Source organism: Echeneis naucrates, chromosome 5, assembly GCF_900963305.1.
Source record: "Echeneis naucrates chromosome 5, fEcheNa1.1, whole genome shotgun sequence".
Taxonomy (NCBI): Eukaryota; Metazoa; Chordata; class Actinopteri; order Carangiformes; family Echeneidae; genus Echeneis; species Echeneis naucrates.
The window spans coordinates 25,568,746-25,588,211 of NC_042515.1; the positions used below are offsets into that span (position 1 = coordinate 25,568,746).

At 41.2% G+C, this 19,466-nt stretch overlaps 2 protein-coding genes across 4 annotated transcripts in view; one reads left to right on the forward strand and one right to left on the reverse strand.

The window, feature by feature from the left end:
* Positions 1-5,379, reverse strand: part of apobec2a (apolipoprotein B mRNA editing enzyme, catalytic polypeptide-like 2a) — a 37,952-nt gene extending 32,573 nt beyond the window's left edge. For all 3 annotated transcript variants that reach the window (XM_029503099.1, XM_029503100.1, XM_029503101.1), the window contains exon 1: positions 5,276-5,379. In XM_029503099.1, the coding sequence (XP_029358959.1) occupies positions 5,276-5,310 (35 nt within the window). In that variant the 5' untranslated portion in view covers positions 5,311-5,379. The remainder of the gene's footprint in view (positions 1-5,275) is intronic.
* Positions 5,380-6,346: 967 nt separating this feature from the next.
* The window catches only part of LOC115043222 (dihydropyridine-sensitive L-type skeletal muscle calcium channel subunit alpha-1-like), an 87,631-nt gene continuing 74,511 nt past the window's right edge, over positions 6,347-19,466 (forward strand). Inside the window, exons 1-6 of the mRNA XM_029501494.1 lie at positions 6,347-6,534; positions 6,747-6,852; positions 15,696-15,835; positions 16,535-16,677; positions 16,964-17,116; positions 17,409-17,614. Coding sequence (XP_029357354.1) covers positions 6,347-6,534; positions 6,747-6,852; positions 15,696-15,835; positions 16,535-16,677; positions 16,964-17,116; positions 17,409-17,614 — 936 coding nt within the window. The remainder of the gene's footprint in view (positions 6,535-6,746; positions 6,853-15,695; positions 15,836-16,534; positions 16,678-16,963; positions 17,117-17,408; positions 17,615-19,466) is intronic.

The following is a 19,466-nucleotide window of genomic DNA, read 5'->3' on the forward strand; positions in this document are numbered from 1 at the left end:
ACTATCAGATCTCAGTGCGCATTGCCCTATTGGACTGCTCCCGATATCAGAATGATGGGTTTCTGGCTTTTTAATGATAAGTAATTGACTGCTTAAGTCTGCTGCGTAAGTCTCCAAGAGCCAGGTTAAATTATTCATGACACACTGTTAGATGTAATAGATAAATAAATACATTTTCAGTGGTCTTTGTATTTCTTAATGAAGATACTTTAAAATACATTTTTATAAATTGTGTACTTGTTGCCCAGTTTTATACTTAAAAGTCAACCTAACATTTCATGACCAATAAAGGACTGTTTGGAACAGTACTTAATTTTTTAAGTACTTACTTTTTGTTGTTTCATCTTTTTGTAGTAAGTTTCTAGAGCACAATTCGCACCCAGGGTAATTCAAAGTGCTTTACAGATACAGGGGAAAAAAATACAAGAAGGCAGATAGAATCATTAAACATACAATTAAGAGTGTCATCTGCATAGTTGTGGTAGGACACGTTATAACTGCGTATTAACTGGCCTAATGGAAGCATGTACAGATTAAACAATAGGGGTCCCAGAATTGATCCCTGGGGAACTTCACAGGTCATAGCCATTTGGTATGAGACACGGTTGCCAATTTCAACAAAGTACAAAGTACATCTTGTCCTCGAGATAGGATTTAAACCAGTTTAGAGCAGTACCAGAGATTCCCACCCAGTTTTCTAACCTCTGTAATAAGATCACATGGTTAACAGTGTCAAAGGCAGCACTCAGGTCCAGCAGAACTAAAACTGAGACTTTGACTGTGTCTGTGTTCAGGTGGATATCATTAGTCACCTTGATCAGATCAGTGTCAGTGCTGTGGTGGAGCCTAAAGCCTGATTGGAAAGTATCAAAAACTCTATTAGACAGGAGAAAGTCAGTAAGTTGTTGGTATACAACTTTTTCCAGGACCTTGTCTAAGAATGGTAGGTTTGATATGGGCCGATAGTTGATCAGTACTGTGGCATCAAGACTGCTCTTCTTTAGGAGAGGCTTGATGATAGCAGTTTTTAAGGCCTTTGGAAATGTTCGAGTCTTAAGTGAGATGTTGACTAGTTGGGTAAGTTGTGTTGTAACAAACTGCTCAGCACAGGCTTTAGAAATCGAGTGAGTAACTCATCAAGGCAGCATGTTGATGGACTCAAATAGTTTTGTCAGTGACAGGTGTGAAATGTGTCACCTCTTGGTGTCTAGTTGGACGTAGAGTAGTTATTTGTGTTTTGGAGTTATTTGTGTCACATTTTTAATTCCTTGAACTTTGTCGTTAAAGTATATTGCAAACTCAATACACTTAGATGTAGATATTAGGCCTGGTAGCGAAACTGGAGGGTTTGTTAATCTGTTTACTGTAGAAAACAGGACATGAGAGTTGTGACTGCAGTTGTGATGATTTTTGAAAAATAACTCCCCCTCGTTCTATGCAAAGTCTGGTTAAAGACACATAGCCATTTCCACTGGCACTCCTTTTTCTGCGTGCTGACCAAGCCTTCTGTACTCCATGGCACCATTTGCCTACTTTTTCACCATTCTAACCTTAACAGGAGCAATGGTATCCAACACATTTAAAACACTTGCTGTAAAAAATCTCAACAGGTCATTAACATTAAAATGCGGGGTATTTTCAAACCTAATCATTTCCATAAACTGTGTCCCTGCGCTGTCATTTATAAGTCTTCCTTGAACAACTGCAGACTTAGCTACCTGTTTGGATGTAACAGACAAGTCGAAGAAAACAAAAATGATCAGATAAAGCAACATCAGCAATGTTCACATTTGAGATAAAAACACCTTGGTAATGAGCACATCCAGAATGTGCCCTCTGCTGTGGGTGGGTTTAGTCACATGCTTAGTTAGACCAAACATTTCAAGGACTACAGTGAGTTCTTTAGCGTGCCTGTTGGCTACATCCACATGCACATTCAAGTCACTTGTAATGACCAAACAGTCAAAATCAGTGCATACAACTGAGAGTAGTTTGGTAAAATCGTCAATAAAACAATTCTGTGGTGGTTTGTAAAGGGTGATATAAAGTATGGAAGATTGTTTTAGCTCCATTTTGAATGACACATAATCAAATTATGGAAAAACCCCAAATGACAATTTGTGTCATATTCAGAGAAAACATGCTTTGCCACAAACACCCCCACCCCTCTGGTTTTCTCGTGTTTCAGACACAAAATTGAAATGAGGTGAATTAGACTCAATTAGGATTGCATTAGCTGTGTTTTCGTCAAGCCATGTCTTGGTTAAAAACAGAAAATCAAGATTGTAAGAGGAAATAAACCTATTAATTAAGAAAGATTTGTAACGATCTGACAATGAGTAGCACATGTTTACACTGTAAAGAAGATTCACTCAAAGGGGATGGATAAGGCCACAATACACAGTCTCTGTGCCATCACATGTGCAAGGTGTGGGTAGACTGAAGCCTTGGTCACCCATTCTGCCTTTGCTTGATCAATTAAACTGAAATGCATCAAAATCTTGCTTCTTTTCCTGCCACTCATTTTCAATTCTCACCTATTTCCAGTGTTTCTGTTTGGGTGTGCTAGTGACTGTTCTCTCTCTGAGCTGTGTGTAGCCCCTGCCTCTCCCCCTCCTGCTCAATGCTCATGTAGCTGATCACATGCAGCTTGAACAGAAAAAAACTGAAAAAAAAAGAAAAAAATGAAGCGAGTCTGAGCCAGGCAGGAAGAGTTCCCGTTGTTCATTTCAAAGAGCTTCACCCCTCTCTCCCCCATGCATTTTAGGTGCTTTTGCACAAGATGAAACACCTGTAAACCTCATTCATGAACACTTTAAGTTAAGCAAAATTAAGTATGGCACAGAGGCACAGAGGACCCAAAATGCAATGTCTTCATATGAGGATGCAGGACCTTTAGGATGTAAAAATACTTAGACCATCTGTAATGGTTATAAAAAAAAACGTGTATAAAAAGTGCTGTTAAAAATGCTAAAATGCTTTAAAAACAGTAAGAAAAAGAATGCTTTAATTCATGAAAAGTACATGGTTAAAAACATAACATCATAAGTCATCCTGAACGTTAAAAAAGTGTATTAAGGTGAAATTCATTGTGATCTACTGATCGAGTGATGTTATCTGCTACTCAGGTCTTCTAGACTAACAAGCAAGATTTGATAAGATAAAAGGGATATCTGTGTTCACTAATTCTTTGTTATTTTGGGAAAGCTCTCTTATTAATGTTTAATGTTGTTTCCTAAACTGCCACTTCTTCTTAGTTATTTCTTGAAAACTAATCACCTCTGTGTTCGGTTTTCGATTGCTTATGTCTGAGCTGAGACGGTAGAGGGGAAACGATGTTTCGCTCGTTCATTATAACATTGGACGTGACCGAAGCGGCATCGTGTCTGTGTTTTTCATTTATTATTCCCCTCTACAGGTAAGAAAAGTGAACATAATCGGTTTTGTGCCATGTTTTAAATGTTTATTATGTCTGAAGTTGTAAGTAGGAAGTGAGTTATTGTGATTTATAACTATTTTGAGAGCTAATAATTTCTGTTTACTTTAATGCTAACGTCGCCGTATAACTTCTTTGCTAGCTGCGCTGTAGGAAGCTTCGCCACTGTTTCAGAAATGAAGTTGTGCCGTTTATGTGCAATGTTTGACATGTAAAGAAAATGCTTGATGATAAATGTGTAGCCCTGTATTTGTGGAAAAGTTCATTATAACATTGGACGTGACCGAAGCGGCATCGTGTCTGTGTTTTTCATTTATTATTCCCCTCTACAGGGGTGTAACACATCCACTTCATAACACCTTATCGGATCAGAGAACCCATAGCACTGGATGGTTAATCCATCTACAAAGGACAGAAAGACACAGAAAATCATTAATTCCCAAAGCTGCCTGACTTTACAACTATTTAACTATAATAAGATCAGCTACTAAACAGCAGAATTCCTCTCCATGGATCAATAAAGTATTTCTGATTCTGATTCTGGTAACACAGCACTGGTAGAAGTTACCGATAATCTTCTAATGGGTTTGGACAACAGAATGGTCCCAATACTCGTCTTGTTGGATCTTACTGCTGCATTTCACAAGATTGACCACAAGATTTTATTAAAGAGGATGAAAAGTGTGATTAGAATTAAAGGAACCACGCTAAAAAGCTGAAATCATACTTATCAAATAGATTCCAGTTTGTTGATGTTAACAATGGTTCTTCAATAGTTCATCATGGAGTTCCACAGGGTTCAGTTCTAGGACAAAATCTTTTCATCCTGTATATGAAGCTAATCAACTAACCCTAACCCTAACCCTTCAAGAATGTTCTCAAGATGTAAAGGCGTGATGACCCAGAAATTTATACTTCTAAATTCCAAAACCCCTGTTGTTGTACTTGGCCTTAAGTACCGTAGACAAGCATGACCTGGTCATATAGTGACTCTGGCTGGCATTGCCTTAGCCTCCATTTCTTTCTTTTTCTCTGTCCTTCTTCTTCCCCTCTCCTCCATCTCTCCCTCTCTTTCTCGCTCAGCTGGCTTACTTTGAGCCCTGAGAGAACATTGTAGACCAGCAGTTGCTTTAGCAGTTGATCTTTTGCTCTGGCTGCCTTTCAGTCTAGTCTCCTAAGAACATTTTTTTCAGTTAAGGTCATTTGGGTTCTTTGGAATAAGGAGATTATTTTGTTAGCAATACACCTTGGCCCCTGCTTTCCTGACTCCAGTAATCCAGCATTGGGCCACCTAGTGAGGAGTCAGCGCACAAAAAGCTAGATTCCAGCCTGATAGTTACAACCACCCATTGGTGGGCTCCCAGAGGAAAAGAAAATTTGGAAACAGATCTCAAAAATATTTCATTTACTTCTCCTAGACAACTATGAGATCTATTTGACATCAAACCTGAGCAATAAAATGCACAAAATCTCAATTTAGGCTCCTTTTAAGTTTCAAAAGAGAGTTTCAGAGTTTCTCAACTAGTGTGTCTGTTTGTGATCTCAGGCAAAGAAATCAGAGAGCTCTCTCTATGAACTCTTTCTATTCTCAATTGCTTTGTCAACCCACCTAGGTATCACACTATGATGACTAAAATTGCATGTTAAATTTTTAACAAGAACAGGGTCCGTTAACAACTAGAATAAAAAAATATATTATTTCTTATGAACTTGATATGAGATGTCAACTTTTCAATTCAACTCATTGGGCAGATATAACATTTAAAGAGTCAGTATTCAAAGATGCTGCACTAGATTGTTAACACCTCAGACAAAACAAATGGTTCATGAGCCACATACCTGTTCATGTTTTCAGCAAGTTGTTCCAACACCATGTTCAAGTCTCCAGTAAACACACAGGAAGCTTCCTTGTACACTTGAGCCAACAAAAGTGGAGTAATAGCAATTGCTGTATGTGACGGTATGGGCAATTTGGTGACTCTAAATTGCCCGTAGGCGTGAGTGTGAGCAGTCATTCGTCTTTATATGTCTGTGTATGTTGGCAAAGGAATGGCAACCTGTCCAGGGTGTACTCCGCCCTTGCTGAAACTACTGGCTGAGATTGGCTTCAGTAAGCTTGTATGTATTTCTGAACCAGACCCTTTAACAGTAAGAGAGAGCTCAAATGACAATATACATGTTATATAACATACATCTGTCCAGGACATCATTACTCTTGTATATCTTCACATAGTTTATTTTTTATCCACATTATTATTGAGAATATTCTTAAAATATTCTTTACCAAAACCTTTACACACTGAACAGGTCGTTCACACAAAAACTGCATATAGACAAACCCTCATTTATCCTTGCAAACTGTTCATCAAAATACTAGAATTTTCATTGGGCTCTAAAGGAGTTGAGTGCCGTCAGCCCAAAGTTATGGAGCTTGATGACCTGTCTTTTGTGCTCCTTGAAGCATTCAAAAGCAACATATCTTGACAGGAATATCGAAAAGGTCACTGAAGGTTGTTAGAAGGAAGTTCAAACTCTAAAAATCGCTATGTGGTCTGAAAGACTGAGGTGAATATTATAACGTTGGAGAAAAAAACAACCCAACATTATATCTGAAAATACATTCTGTCCTCCTCTGCAATGAGAGCCTTGGTCATTGTCTATATATATTCTCTTGTCCCAACAGCTGCTCAGTAAACAAATCCCTTACAAGCAGAGGGGACAGCTGCTGTTCCACAGTTAGGGACAGGGAGGAAGAGGGAACTCAGTCAAACTATCAGTGAGAGAAATGATTTAGGCAAGTTCTGAAGGGTTATAAATTAGTGGAATGAGGGCTAGGACTTCCATATCTTGAAACATCTTAGACAGAACCTTTCTAAAAATAATACTCGTGGAGGTAACCGTGAAGCCACAATGGCAGACAGCAGTAGCTCCCCATTGTCTTCCTACATCATGGATGAGGAAACTCTGAAGAGAAAACAAAAGGAAAAGCTGAAGAAGCTGATGGCTACAGGAGGTAACCCGAGGCCTACACGCTCCCTCCTCTTCTTGACACTAAGGAATCCTTTCCGCAAGGCCTGCATCAGTATTGTGGAATGGAAGTATCCTGCAGCAGTGAAAGGTCCCCAGGCATTTAAAAAAATGTGTTTCACAACTGTTGTTGGAATTGCTTTTACTTTCATTTATCATTAAGCTTTTTTATGTTCGGTGTGTGTTCGGTGTGCATGCATGAGACGTGTTTGTCATATCCTGTGTGTAATATGATAACAAGTATAAGTAATTGTCATTTAGAATTCCTATAAGTCACTTGCAGACCTTTTGAAGTCATTATCCTTCTAGCCATCTTTGCCAACTGTGTGGCCCTGGCTGTGTACCTCCCCATGCCTGAGGAGGACAGCAACAACACCAACAGCAGCTTGGTTTGTCAGCATGCCCGTGCTGTGTGCAGAAATGTACAAAATAATAGACTGTATATCCTAACAATGTTTTTTTTCAGACTCTGACATTAACCCAAAGAGTCTATTTTTGGAATTGTTTCTAATTTAAATGTAGAAACAACAGTTTTTATGAAGAGTTATGCAAAACCATCATCGATGAACAGGTTAATATTTAAATTTAAGCTGAATTGACCAAGAAAAATGAATCAGAATTTTTTCCTCTTCTGCCTTAATTAATGCTCACACCAGTCACAAATTACCAAGCATCAATTCATGATCTCCAAGATTCAGGATTAAATGGTCATTAAATGGTCATTTGATAACTTCCGGATACTTCAGGATAATAAATAGCAAAGGGTCTAATTCAATCTAGCTGCTATGGCATAATTGACAATACATTTTCTGATCTGTCTGTGTGTGTGAGACAATGAAGGCAGTCTAATCATGTGTGTCCACACTTATATCTGATCCCCCTCTTCTGCCTTCAGATTGGCCCCGACACAGTTCTATAATGAAACTAAATCCAGTGATGAATTAGGTCAAATTATCAGCTTTGGGTCTACTTTCAGGCTTCTCTATGATGATGACATCCAGCTATATGTGTTCCCTACTAATGACATTGCTGTCCCGATGCATATCTCTCTGACTCCCACACGCATTTACCTGACTTGATATGCCATCCAGCTATACAATGATGCCCTTTTGGCAGGCCTTACTTTGTGCTCAGTTTGGCCCATCTGGGCTTCAGTCTGGGTGTCAGTCACCATGACAGCCTACTCGTCATTATCTGAATCAAATTTAGGTGACCAATGCTGCCTTAAGAGTGACTTTCAGGTCTGAACTATCGACCTGAACTCAGTCATTCTGTTTCATGCTCCTTCTCAACCTGCATATATGATTTACTGCTCTTATTCAGTGTGATGTTATTTGTCGTATTGTACTGCAGTAAAGCTGTACTGATGTTGAATTAGCAATCCGGGTGGATGGTAAGGGCAACCGCCTTCATGAGCACTGCAGAGAGAGGTCCACCAGCACTTGGCCTCTTTTCCCCCCAATGTTGGCTGCTGCCTGGCTTCCAATTTTGAGTCTTCCTGAGCCTGGCCACACAGAGCCTGAGCCCATGCAGCTTGGTCGTTCCCAGTTGAGCCAAGAGGAGAGGGCTCGTCTCATGAACTCCTCTTTCTGCCTTTACTGCGACCAAGCTGGACACTTCATCTCCACCTCCTGCATGCCCGGTAAAAGATTCATCAATAGAGACACTGATAAGCCGAGCAGCCAGCCCATCTCCACAGGCTCCACCCTCTGCTGACGTGCCCAGTCACTCATCCTGTCTTTGCTCATTGATTCAAGAGCTTTTGAGAGTTTCAGTGGCCATGCAACTGGGAATTGAGATGGAGCCCCTTGATCCAAGCCAAGGCCCTTAAAGGTCAGTTGCTGGCCTGGGTTGACCACAAGACAGTTCTTGTAACCCTCATGCTGTCAGGAAACCATCAAGAGGCAATCAGCTTCCATATCTTTGACTGCCCTCACACTCCCCTGCTGCTCGGCTGCCCCTGGCTGAAGACCCACAACTCACACATCCACAAGTAAGATCACTTGTTGGAGCACTTTCTGTCATTTAAATTGTTTTCAGTCTGCCCAAGTTCCTGCCATCACTGAGTCATTTCCCCTGCCTGTTCAGTTCCAGAGATTTACCATGATCTAGGCCTAGTAAAGATCAAGCACTGTCACCACCACACTGCCCATGTGACCGCGCCATCAACTACCTGCCCAGGCTATGAAGTACATAGGGGACTCTCTGGCTACAAGTATTAGTGAAACTTCATCTTTCCTGGTGGTTGTAAAAGGATGTACCCTGAGGCCATGTATTTCCATGTACTTTCATGGTTGAAATAATATCACAGTAAAAAACAAATACCCTCTGCCTCTCATCAGTTCTGCTTTCATCTTAATAAATGCTCCAGCAGTCTTCCAGGCCTTGGTCAATGATGTCCTATGAGACACAATCAACCGTTTTGTCTTCATCTGCCTGGATGATGTCCTGATTTTATCCCAGTTCCCCACAGAGCATCTGCAGGTTCTCCATCGCCTGTTGGAAAACAGAAAACAGCGAAAAGTGTGTCTTTCATCTCCCCACAGTGTCCTTCTTTGGTTATGTGACCTCTCAAGGAGAAGTGCGGATGGATCCTGCCAAGTTTATCATTGTGTCTGAGTGGCCAGCACCACCCACTATAGTCACATTGCCGCCCCACTTACATCTTTCACCTCCATCTCCACTCCCTTCCAGTGGACACCAGAGGCTGAGATAGCTTTCAAGGAACTCAAGCGCCGCTTCACCTCTGCTTCAGTTCTAGTCCAACCTGACCCAATCCTTCAGTTTGTTGTGGATGTGGATGCCTCTAAAATTGGGGTAGGTGGTGTCTTTTCCCAGCATTCCTCTGCAAATAATAAACTCCACCCCTGTGCTTTTTTCTCCCATAGACTCCTTCCTGCGGAGAAGAACTATGACATCTGCAATTAGGAGCTTCTCACTGTTAATCCTTGTGCGGTCTTAACATTCTGTATACTCCCATTGTCCTATGGGTCAAAAATTACCCGTCTTCACCAAAGCCCTAAAATAAAGCGGCTTAATTTAATTTTAAATCCAATGTCTATTTCGTATGATGAAACATCCTGTTGTTTATCAAATCAACTCAATTTTATTCAATTTTATCATATATTTTTTTTCTTTTTTATTTTACCACAGTCCAACTGTCATAATAGTTTTCTTCTATACAGTAAAGGTTTATTATTACTATTATATCAATGTGAAGAAATTACTGTTGAATTAATGTTCTTGAAAGGAAAAATAACAGTCAACAGTATGGAACTTTTCCAACAGTATATTCTTTGTTTATATTCTTTAGGAAGTGAATTATCAAATACATCTCTCTTCTTTTCTCTTGTCTAATAACAAAACAGCAAAAGGTTACTTACCATTGAACATTAGCGCATGTGGGACATGATGTGCAAACATGAGCATGGGCTTTGCAGACGTATTTCTCACATGTGCAGCACACATCTTTCGTCTTGCAGTCCTTCTTCCAGAGGCAGAAATTGCATCTTTTTCTCTTGACTGACCCAGCTGCAGCCTCAGGTGGCTCAGGACAAGATTCAGCTACCTGCGCAGCTCTCACAAATGCTGCGGAGGAGGCGCTCCCTTCTTGCGATGCATGGGGTTACAAGAGCCTTTCCCAAATGCTCCAGGAAGATCCTCTTCCTGTTCTTCCTCTCAGCCATCCAGATTGGGTGGATTGTCTGCCATATCACAAAAGCATTGTATGATGAGACATCAAGGATGTTGTGGAAGACGACCAGGGGCCAGCGTGCAGTCATCCTTCTGCAGCTGTACATTCCAATAACCTTGTCGAGGTTGTCCATGCCCCCTTTAGTGCAGTTGTAGTACAGGATGATGGTTGGCTTCCTGTCTTCATGATCAGTGATTTCAGCTGCCTTGTGCAGTGTACTCAGCAGGACCACGTTCTTGTCTCTTGTTTTGCATCATAGGCCACCCATATTTTGATGCCATATTTTGCTGGCTTGCTTGGCATATATTGCCACAGCGACCTAATAAAAAAAATAAGACAAAGATTACAATTAGTAGTGCGTGTGAGTGTCACAGAAAAAAAAACACATGAATCAACAAAGTAAAAATATAAATTTCAGGTAAGTTACGTTACGAAAATAAAAATTTACCTTTGAATGGAACCAACTGCTTATCTACTGTAACTTCAGGTCCAGGGTTGTAAAGGTATGGCACACGCTCAACCCACTTGTCCCAGAAATTTCTGATGACTGCCGGTTTGTCCGTCACACGCCATGCTGGGCTTGACTCACGGTTGTCAAATCTTAGCATTCTTAAAAAAGTATGAAAGACTTTCAGCAGCATTGTGGCACAAAAAACAGGTTGCCAGTCCATCGCAGGGCCAACACTCAAGGACAAACAACCACTCACTCTCGCATTCACACCTCAATTTAACGTCACCAGTTAACCTATACATGCATGTGTTTGGACGGTGGGAGGAAACCGGAATACCCGAAGGAAACCCACGCAGACACAGGGAGAACATGTAAACTCCTTACAGAAAGGCCTCAGGCCGGGAACTGAACCCGAGACATCTGAGATCATTAAAAAAAAATTATTATTCTGTGAAAAAATCTTATATTAATATACAGATCACAGCCTATATTTTGTGGTTAATGAAATGAAAAAACTATATTTCCCTCTTGGTTTGATCATCTGTTATTTCATTCGATACTGCTAGTCATTGTTTTTAATGGAGAAGGCTTAATTGCATATTTGGGATTTTGTTGCTCTGAGTTCACCCCTGTTGATGTGTTTATATTTTTAATTGATAAATAAATACCATGCTTTGTTGTTGAATTGTTATTATGTCTATGCAACAGTTTAATTCGTTGATCATCACAGTGGCAGTTATGTAGGCCTATAGCCTATTTTATGGGCATGTGTCGAGTGGTGTAGATTGAACTTATCTTTGGGAGAGGGGTTCCAGCAATTTTCCCCGCTGTTTTCACCAAGGCACTGGAGTGCCTGTTGGTCTGCCTTAGTGGAGCTTGAAAACCACACCAAAAAGCCATATGTCAGAACACCGCGGATGGCAGAGTTGTAAAAGTTCACCATCAGAGTTCTGGGGATGTAGGAGCTCCTAAGCTTCCTCAGGTAGTAGAAGCATTGTTGGGCCTTCCCAAATGCTGAGGAAATATCAGTGCCCCAGGACAGGTCAGCTGCCACGGTCACCCCCAAGAATTTAAAACTGCTGACCACTTCCGAGCCGATGGAGAGAGGTCTGTGGTTTTTAAGTCCGTTCCTGGGGAAGTCCACAATGATTTCCTTGGTCTTTTTGATGTTCAAGGCTAGGCTATTGTTGTCACACCATGACACCAGATGTTGCACCTCATCCCCATAATCCATTTCATCGTTGTTGGTAATGAGTCCAAGAACAGTGGTGTCATCAGCAAATTTGACGATCAGGTTGGAGGAGGAAGATGCAGAGCAATCATGGATGAACAGAGTGTAGAGCAGGGGGCTCAGCACACACTCCCGGGGGGGGCCCTGGTGTTGATGACAAGGGTGGAGGAAGTGTTATTTTCCAATCTGATGTTCTGTGCGCAATTTGTTAGAAAATCCATGGTCCAGTTGCATAGGGTGGTGTTAAGTCCCAGTTGGTGGAGTTAGGAGTGGACTCTGTACAGCCGGATGGTGTTAAAAGCCGAACTATAGTCCACAAAGAGGAGCCACACATAGGTATTTTTATGCTCCAGATGCTCCAGAAGTGTGTGAAGCATGATGGCGACACAGGGTCACATTCCTAGCTTGGATGAGCTGCTGTACTCCATGTTTCATCCAAGATGGCGTGTTAGGAAACACACAGAGCTGTCTCCGTGATGTTATGTTGTCCACACAGAAGCAGATGTAATTCAAAACAGTGTAGGTGTGCGAGTGTACATGACCTGCTCTCTAAATACATCCCAATCTGTGTGGTGGAAACAGTCCTGGATCATAGGAATCACATCTTCTGGCCATAACCTCACTGTTCTGACAGTGATCTCAGCACTCCTGATTTTGGGTGAATACCGTGGATGCAGCAGAAAGGAGAGGTGGTCTGACGGACCCAGGTGGGGGTAGGCCTGGGCCCTGTATGCATCTGCTACATTGGTGTACACCTGGTCCAAAATTCTATCCCCTCTCATAGCACACTTAAATCCGTGTGAGTGAAGTCCCCAGCTGCAATAAAAACGCTGTCCGGGTGTGCTACTAGGCTGGTGTTAATGCTGCTGTATACTTGTGCTAGTGATAGCTTAGCATTAGCAGTGGAATTTAAACAGCAGTGAACTCCCTGGGGAGACAGAACAGTTGGCACTTTAACAGACTTCCTCTGGACTACACAGTTTATCCACTACCGTGACGTTGGTGCACCAGGAGTTGTTAACATAGATGCTAAGTCCCCCGCCAGTCTTTTTACCAGAGTCAGTGGTCATGTCAGCCCGGTAGGCAGTGCGTCCTGCTAGCTTGATAGCGGCCTCTGGGGTGGAGCTGTCTAGCCAGGTTTCGGTAAAAATCATGTAGCAACAGTGGTTCAGAGCCCTCTGCGTGGACATTTGCAGCCGTATCTCGTCTATTTTATTCCGGATTGACCAAGTATTGAAGAGAAAGATGGTACGAAGTGGTGGTCTAAATGGGCTAGCTTTTAGCCTGGTCCAGATGCTCGCATGCTTGCCTCTGGTCTCCTCCTCCTCTGGTCTGCTGCTGCGGGTGTCCCAGGGGATGGTCTGGTGATCTCCGGAGGGATAAAGTTTCCTCGACTGGCAGGTAATATGCTCTGTTATTAAGTAATAAGAGTTCAGTCCAACTATATTAACTATATTATTATAGCTGTACAAAATGATACACAGCACCACTAAAAGAGTGTAAAAACTATGGCAGTGGTACGAGAGCCAGGCCGCTGTGTCTGTGCGCGCCACCATCTTGGTTCAAGGCTGTTGCCCCATTTCAGAGGTTTGTTGGTGGATGAAAGAAGTAAATGTTTTTCTCATAGTTCTGTTTGGGATCACTGTCCTGTTGAAGAACAAATCATGGTCCCACTAAGCAATAACCAGATAGGATGGCATGCCGCTGCAGATCATGTAGACATGTAGCCAGAATCCACTCACCTGTTCTATGTCTTACAGAGACATGGAGGGTGGACTCGTCAGACCAAAGGACATATTTCCACTGGTCTGATGTCCATTTCTTGTGTTTCTTGGCAATTGTCTTCTTCTTGTTTTTCCTCAGAACTCACGTCTTAGTAATGATGTACTATGGTTTACCTTAGTTGAGTGGTTCTTGCCAAATTTCAATTAGAATAGTAGTCAAATAGGGCTATTCACTGCATAGACTTTTGTACCAACTCTACCTCTGCCTAACACAATTGATGGTCTCGAAGACATTAAGAAAGCAGGATATTCCATAAATTAGCTCTTGACAAGACACACCTGCTAGCTGAAAACCATTCTAGGTGAGTATCTTCTGGACTCAAAGCTGTCATCAAAGCGAAAGGTTGTTACTTTGAAAAATCTCAGTATAAAATGTATTCTGGCTCGTTTTAACATTTTTTTGTTTACTACATCATTCAGTGTGTATTTCCTTGTGTTTCCAAACTTTTGATGGGTACTTAATATAAAATAAAAAAGGATGTAGCCAATCCCACCTCACATTGGGCGAGGGCAGAATACACCCTGCACAGGCTACCAGGGGGAATACATGTTACCAGGCTGTAATTTGGGAAGAAGGCAAGCTACTTTAGCTCAGATCCCTAGACAGCTGCAGGAAGATGTTGCTAATGTTTGACCATTCCGTGGTGGCAAGTGTATTGTTCTACGCTGCAGTCTGTTGGGGGAGCAGTATAAAACAAAAGGATGCAAGGTAGCTGGACAAATTGGTGGAATGAACTAGCTCTGTCATTGGAACCAGATCAGACTGCTGTGATGGAGTGACGTACACAAAGGAAGGCAGAATCCATTTTAAAATACTCAGACCATCCACTTCATAACATATTGGTAGGTTAGGGTTAGGGCCAACAGACTTTTCAACTCCTTACCTAGTAGAAAGTAAGGTACCAAACAGCAAATTTTTCCTCAGGATTAATTATTTCTGATTCAGATTCTCGTTCGGTAGAATACACAATGACTTTACTCAAAGCGAATGGCCACCTTGGTGAAAAGTATGATTTGAAATCAGCTGAAATTAGTTTATTCTCTGTCTTGTGTTTTTATTTGTGAAAATAATTTAAATAAAACACATAATATTTTTTGACCAAATATTTTTATTTTCAAACAACACTGAGCTGAACTGAGCTGGTGCTGCTGCTGACATCACTCACAATGCACATTTGAATCCAGGCGTACAGACTGTGCTGTTTCTGAGCGACATTTGTTTTGTGTAATTTTGAAGGAAAATGTACCCATTTTACCATTGGAGTTTTCATTAGATGAAAAAGTCCAAAATACATCCATCTTCTAGCTTTTCCTTTTCTGGGTTGCATGGGGGGCTGGAGCCAATCCCATTACCTGGAGGAAACCCATGCAGACACAAGGAGAACATGCAAACTCAGCAAAGAGGCCAGGCCAGGAACCAAACCCACGACCTTATTGTGGGGCGACAGCGCTAAGCAATATGCCGCCATGCTGCCCTGCAAAATACATTTTAAAAGTAAATTGTTTGGTCCAAGGCATTATGAAAAAAAAAAACATGCTGCTGACAGGCAGATCTTATAATGCAATTCTTTATATTTTCAAAATTACAGACAGCACACAGACAGCCGGAGGACAGCCAGACCCCAGCCTGGCATTAACAGTGATGAGTAGACAGAGCTTAATTATAGGCTTCCCATTGCTTTGTAATAAATTAAATAGTTTAAAATTATGTCACCTGTTGGTAGCCTGGCTATCTTAAAATGAGGCTGTATAGTTAAAACAGATATTTGCATTTCATCTGAATTAGAACAGCCAACACCCACTGCAGTGGTGTGTGAGCAGACAGAAGATTACTTTGACATAAAACACAGTACTCAAGAAGTTGTTAACCGTAGCCAATATATAAGACTGACCTTTTTAAAAAAAAAAAAAAAAAAAAAAAAAAAGAAGAAGAAGAAAAAGGTGTAAATAGTTCCATGGCTCCAACAGGTATTTTTATAAACATTTTGAAATTTAAAAAATTAACACAACTCAGTGAGTGAGTTTGTTACGATCAGATTCAAACCACAGACATTGTTATTGTTGTCTTACAGGAAAGCCTAGAGTACATCTTTCTCATCATCTTCTCCATTGAGTGCTTCCTGAAAATTGTCGCATATGGATTTCTCTTTCATGCAGATGCATATCTAAGAAATTGTTGGAACATACTGGACTTTGTTTGTGTATCTGTTGGGTAAGTGTATGTCTTTGATGAAGACATTGCTAGCACTCACTATAAGAAGGTTTGAGCCAAATTTTAAACTCATCCCTATTGTTTACATATTACAATATTATAATCCAGTGAAGACAGACTGCAAATATGAGGAAATAGACACTGTGACATACACAGCGGAATCATGCTATGTGCTGCTGTACTGTGTGGTGAATCAAAGAGAATGAAATCATATAAACTGCCAAATCAGAACAGCGTTATGGCACTTTACATAGAGCAGGTCTCGACCAAACTCTTTATGGAGTAATTTAAGAGACCCAACAAATTCCTCCTTAAGCAAGCACTTAGGAACCTTAGGTAGAACCAGGGCCAGGGAGACCATTTGCCTTGTTGGGTTAAGAGAGAAGAGAGGAAGAGTGAGAGTGCGAATTAGTAAATATTAGCAGTAAGTAAAAATAAGTTTCTTTTGCAGAGGAAATGATGGTGGCAAAAGATTAGTAGTGTGTAATGATAACTAATGATGGCTATTGCAGTCGCAAGTATTGGGCAAGAACATGGAGCTGAGGGAGAGGACAGAAGGGAGAACACAGACACAGACATAGTTAGTGGAGCTATAGTTCACTATGTTAACTCCAAAAAAAACCCTTCTCAATCAGCTTCATGTAATGGAACTGCACATTGTGAAGAAAGTTAAAATAAAGTTGTGTTTGTATCTCTCAGGTTGTTCACTGTGGTTGTGGATGCCATTAACCACATCAGTGGAGTGGAGGCTCCAGTTGGAGAAAAAGGTGGTGGCTTTGACATGAAGGCTCTGCGAGCATTCAGAGTCCTGAGACCGCTCAGACTGGTCTCTGGAGTACCCAGTATGTATCTGGTTTTGACTCAGTGGTTTGGATTGATTATTTATTAGTAGTAGTTGTATAGAAGAAACCCAACTACAAGGCGCCAACTAGTGATATTCTTGTGCCAGTCCCAAGCCTGGATAAATGGAAAGATTGCACCAAAAAAAAAAAAAAAAAGAAAAGAAAAGTAGTAGTATAGAAGAATACAAAAACTACATATTTCTTTTCTTCTGACTCAAGCCAAGAACCCAGGAATGTAGTGGGCCAGGAGAGACAAGTTCATGTGATTAATTTTTGCTCCTCATAGGCCTACAGGTGGTGATGAACTCGATTCTGAAGTCCATGCTGCCTCTGTTTCACATCACCTTACTGGTCCTTTTCATGGTCACCATTTACTCCATCATGGGACTGGAGCTCTTCAAATGCAAAATGCATAAGACCTGCTACTACACAGGCACAGGTAAAACATGCCCTCATCTCATGCTCTGTAAAGGCAACAACTGGATGACTTCATCCAGCCTTAGAAATATTACCAGTATATTTCTTTTAAATCAATTCTAAAATTAATTACAATTAGGGACAGTTTTTGTTGTTTTATGAAAGACATACAGAAAAGTGAATTTTTAAGTTCTGTTGTTCATAATAGTGCTTATCATGATATATGTGGGACCATTTAGTTTAACATTGCATAGCATGCTCCCAGAAACACACTTACAACAGGATAACAGGATATGTCTTTGCCTGACCTTCAGATATCATTGCAACAGTTGAGAATGACAAGCCAGCACCATGTGCCCAAGCAGGAAATGGCCGCCGTTGTACCATCAATGGCACTGAGTGTCGTGCTGGCTGGCCGGGCCCAAACCATGGAATTACTCACTTTGATAACCTGGGCTTCTCCATGCTCACTGTGTATCAGTGCATCACCACACAGGGCTGGACTGATGTTCTCTACTGGGTAAGGTGTGGGCACAACCCACTTTGAGGTGATATCCTGGAATATTCTGTTGAATTTCATTTTTTTTTTTTTTTTTTTTTTTTTTTTTTAGTTATGTTTTTATCTTGATATTTTATTTTTCTTGGGTCCTTTCTGTGCAGAGTTTGCATGTTCTCCCCATGTCTGGGGTTGTCATGGCTTGCCTCCGGGTATTCCGGTTTCCTCCCACCGTCCAGGTTAACTGGTGACGCTAAATTGACTGTAGGTGGTTGCCGTGAGTGGTTGTTTGTCTTTGTGTGATGGACTGGCGACCTCTCCAGGCAGTACCCTACCCCTCGCCCAATGTGAGCTGGGATTGGCTCCAGCAGCCCCGCAAACCCAGAAACGGATAAAGTGGTTGATGACCTTGTGACTAGCACGATGGCCACACTGCATTCAAATCTCAACAATGCCGCCCCTCTCTCAAAAAGAAAGTATTCAATCTGAGGAAGCTGGCTCCCTGGTATAATTCCCAAATCCGTGCCTTAAAGCAGACATCAAGGAAATTAGAAAGAAATTGACGTTCCAGTAAGTCAGAAGAGTCTCACAGAGCCTGGAAAGATAGCCTAAAAGCATATAAAAAAACCTCTCCTCAGTGCTAGAAGTTCATATTACTCAGCACTCATAGAAGAAAACAAGAACAACCCCAGGTTTCTCTTCAGCACTGTAGCCAGGCTGACAGAGAGCCATAGCTCAGTTGAACCAGTGATCCCCTTAGCTCTAAGCAGTGATGATTTTATGGACTTTTTTACAGATAAAATTCTCACGATCAGAGACAGAATTTATCAGCTCTTGCCCACATTAGATAAAAATCTCCTACTGAATACAACAACTCCTGAATCAGCTGCGACGCCTCTTCTACATCTGGAATCATTCTCACCTCTGAATCTCTCAGAGCTAGCTTCTATAGTTTCATCATCCAGACCATCAACCTGTCTCTTAGACCCAGTACCAACTAGCCTCTTTAAAGAGATCTCTTATTTAATTGAGCCGTTCATTCTAGATTTGGTTAATCTGACTTTATTTCTGGGTTATGTACCTCAGGCACTTAAGACTACGGCCATCAAACCCCATCTTAAAAAGCCTAATCTTGATCCAGATGTTTTGGCAAACTATAGACCCATATCGAACCTTCCATTTATTTCTAAAATCATTGAGAAAGCTGCAGCAAAACAACTACACGAGCATCTGGATGGGAACAGTTTGTTTGAAGTTTCAGTCAGGATTTAGGGTCCATCATAGCACAGAAACAGCGCTGGTTAAAGTCTCCAATGACATTCTAATGGCTTCAGACAATGGATCAGCCTCCATACTTCTCCTTCTAGATCTCAGTGCTGCATTTGACACCATAGATCATAATATTTTACTACAGAGACTGGAACATGAAATGTGATCAGATAGACATCAGTTTGTTCATGTTAACAACAGCTCCTCCTCCCATGTACTGTAGTCAGTCATGGAGTCCCGCAGGGTTCGGTACTTGGATCAATCCTCTTTACGCTTTATCTGCTTCCTCTAGGCAACATTATCAGGAAACACAGCATCAACTTCCACTGCTATGCAGACGATACTCAACTGTACCTATCAATGAAGCCAAATGAAGTCACTCAGATAGTCAGACTGCAGGCATGTCTTGAAGACAAAAGTCTGGATGACTGGAAATATTTTACTTCTCAACTCTGACAAATTATTGTACTCGGCCCTAAGCACCTCAGAAAAATACAAATCTAATCATCTCATTAGTCTGGACAGCATCACTTTGGCTTCCAGCGCCACTGTAAGAAACCTTGGAGTAATTTTTGACCAGGACATGTCCTTTGTCCCTCACATAAAA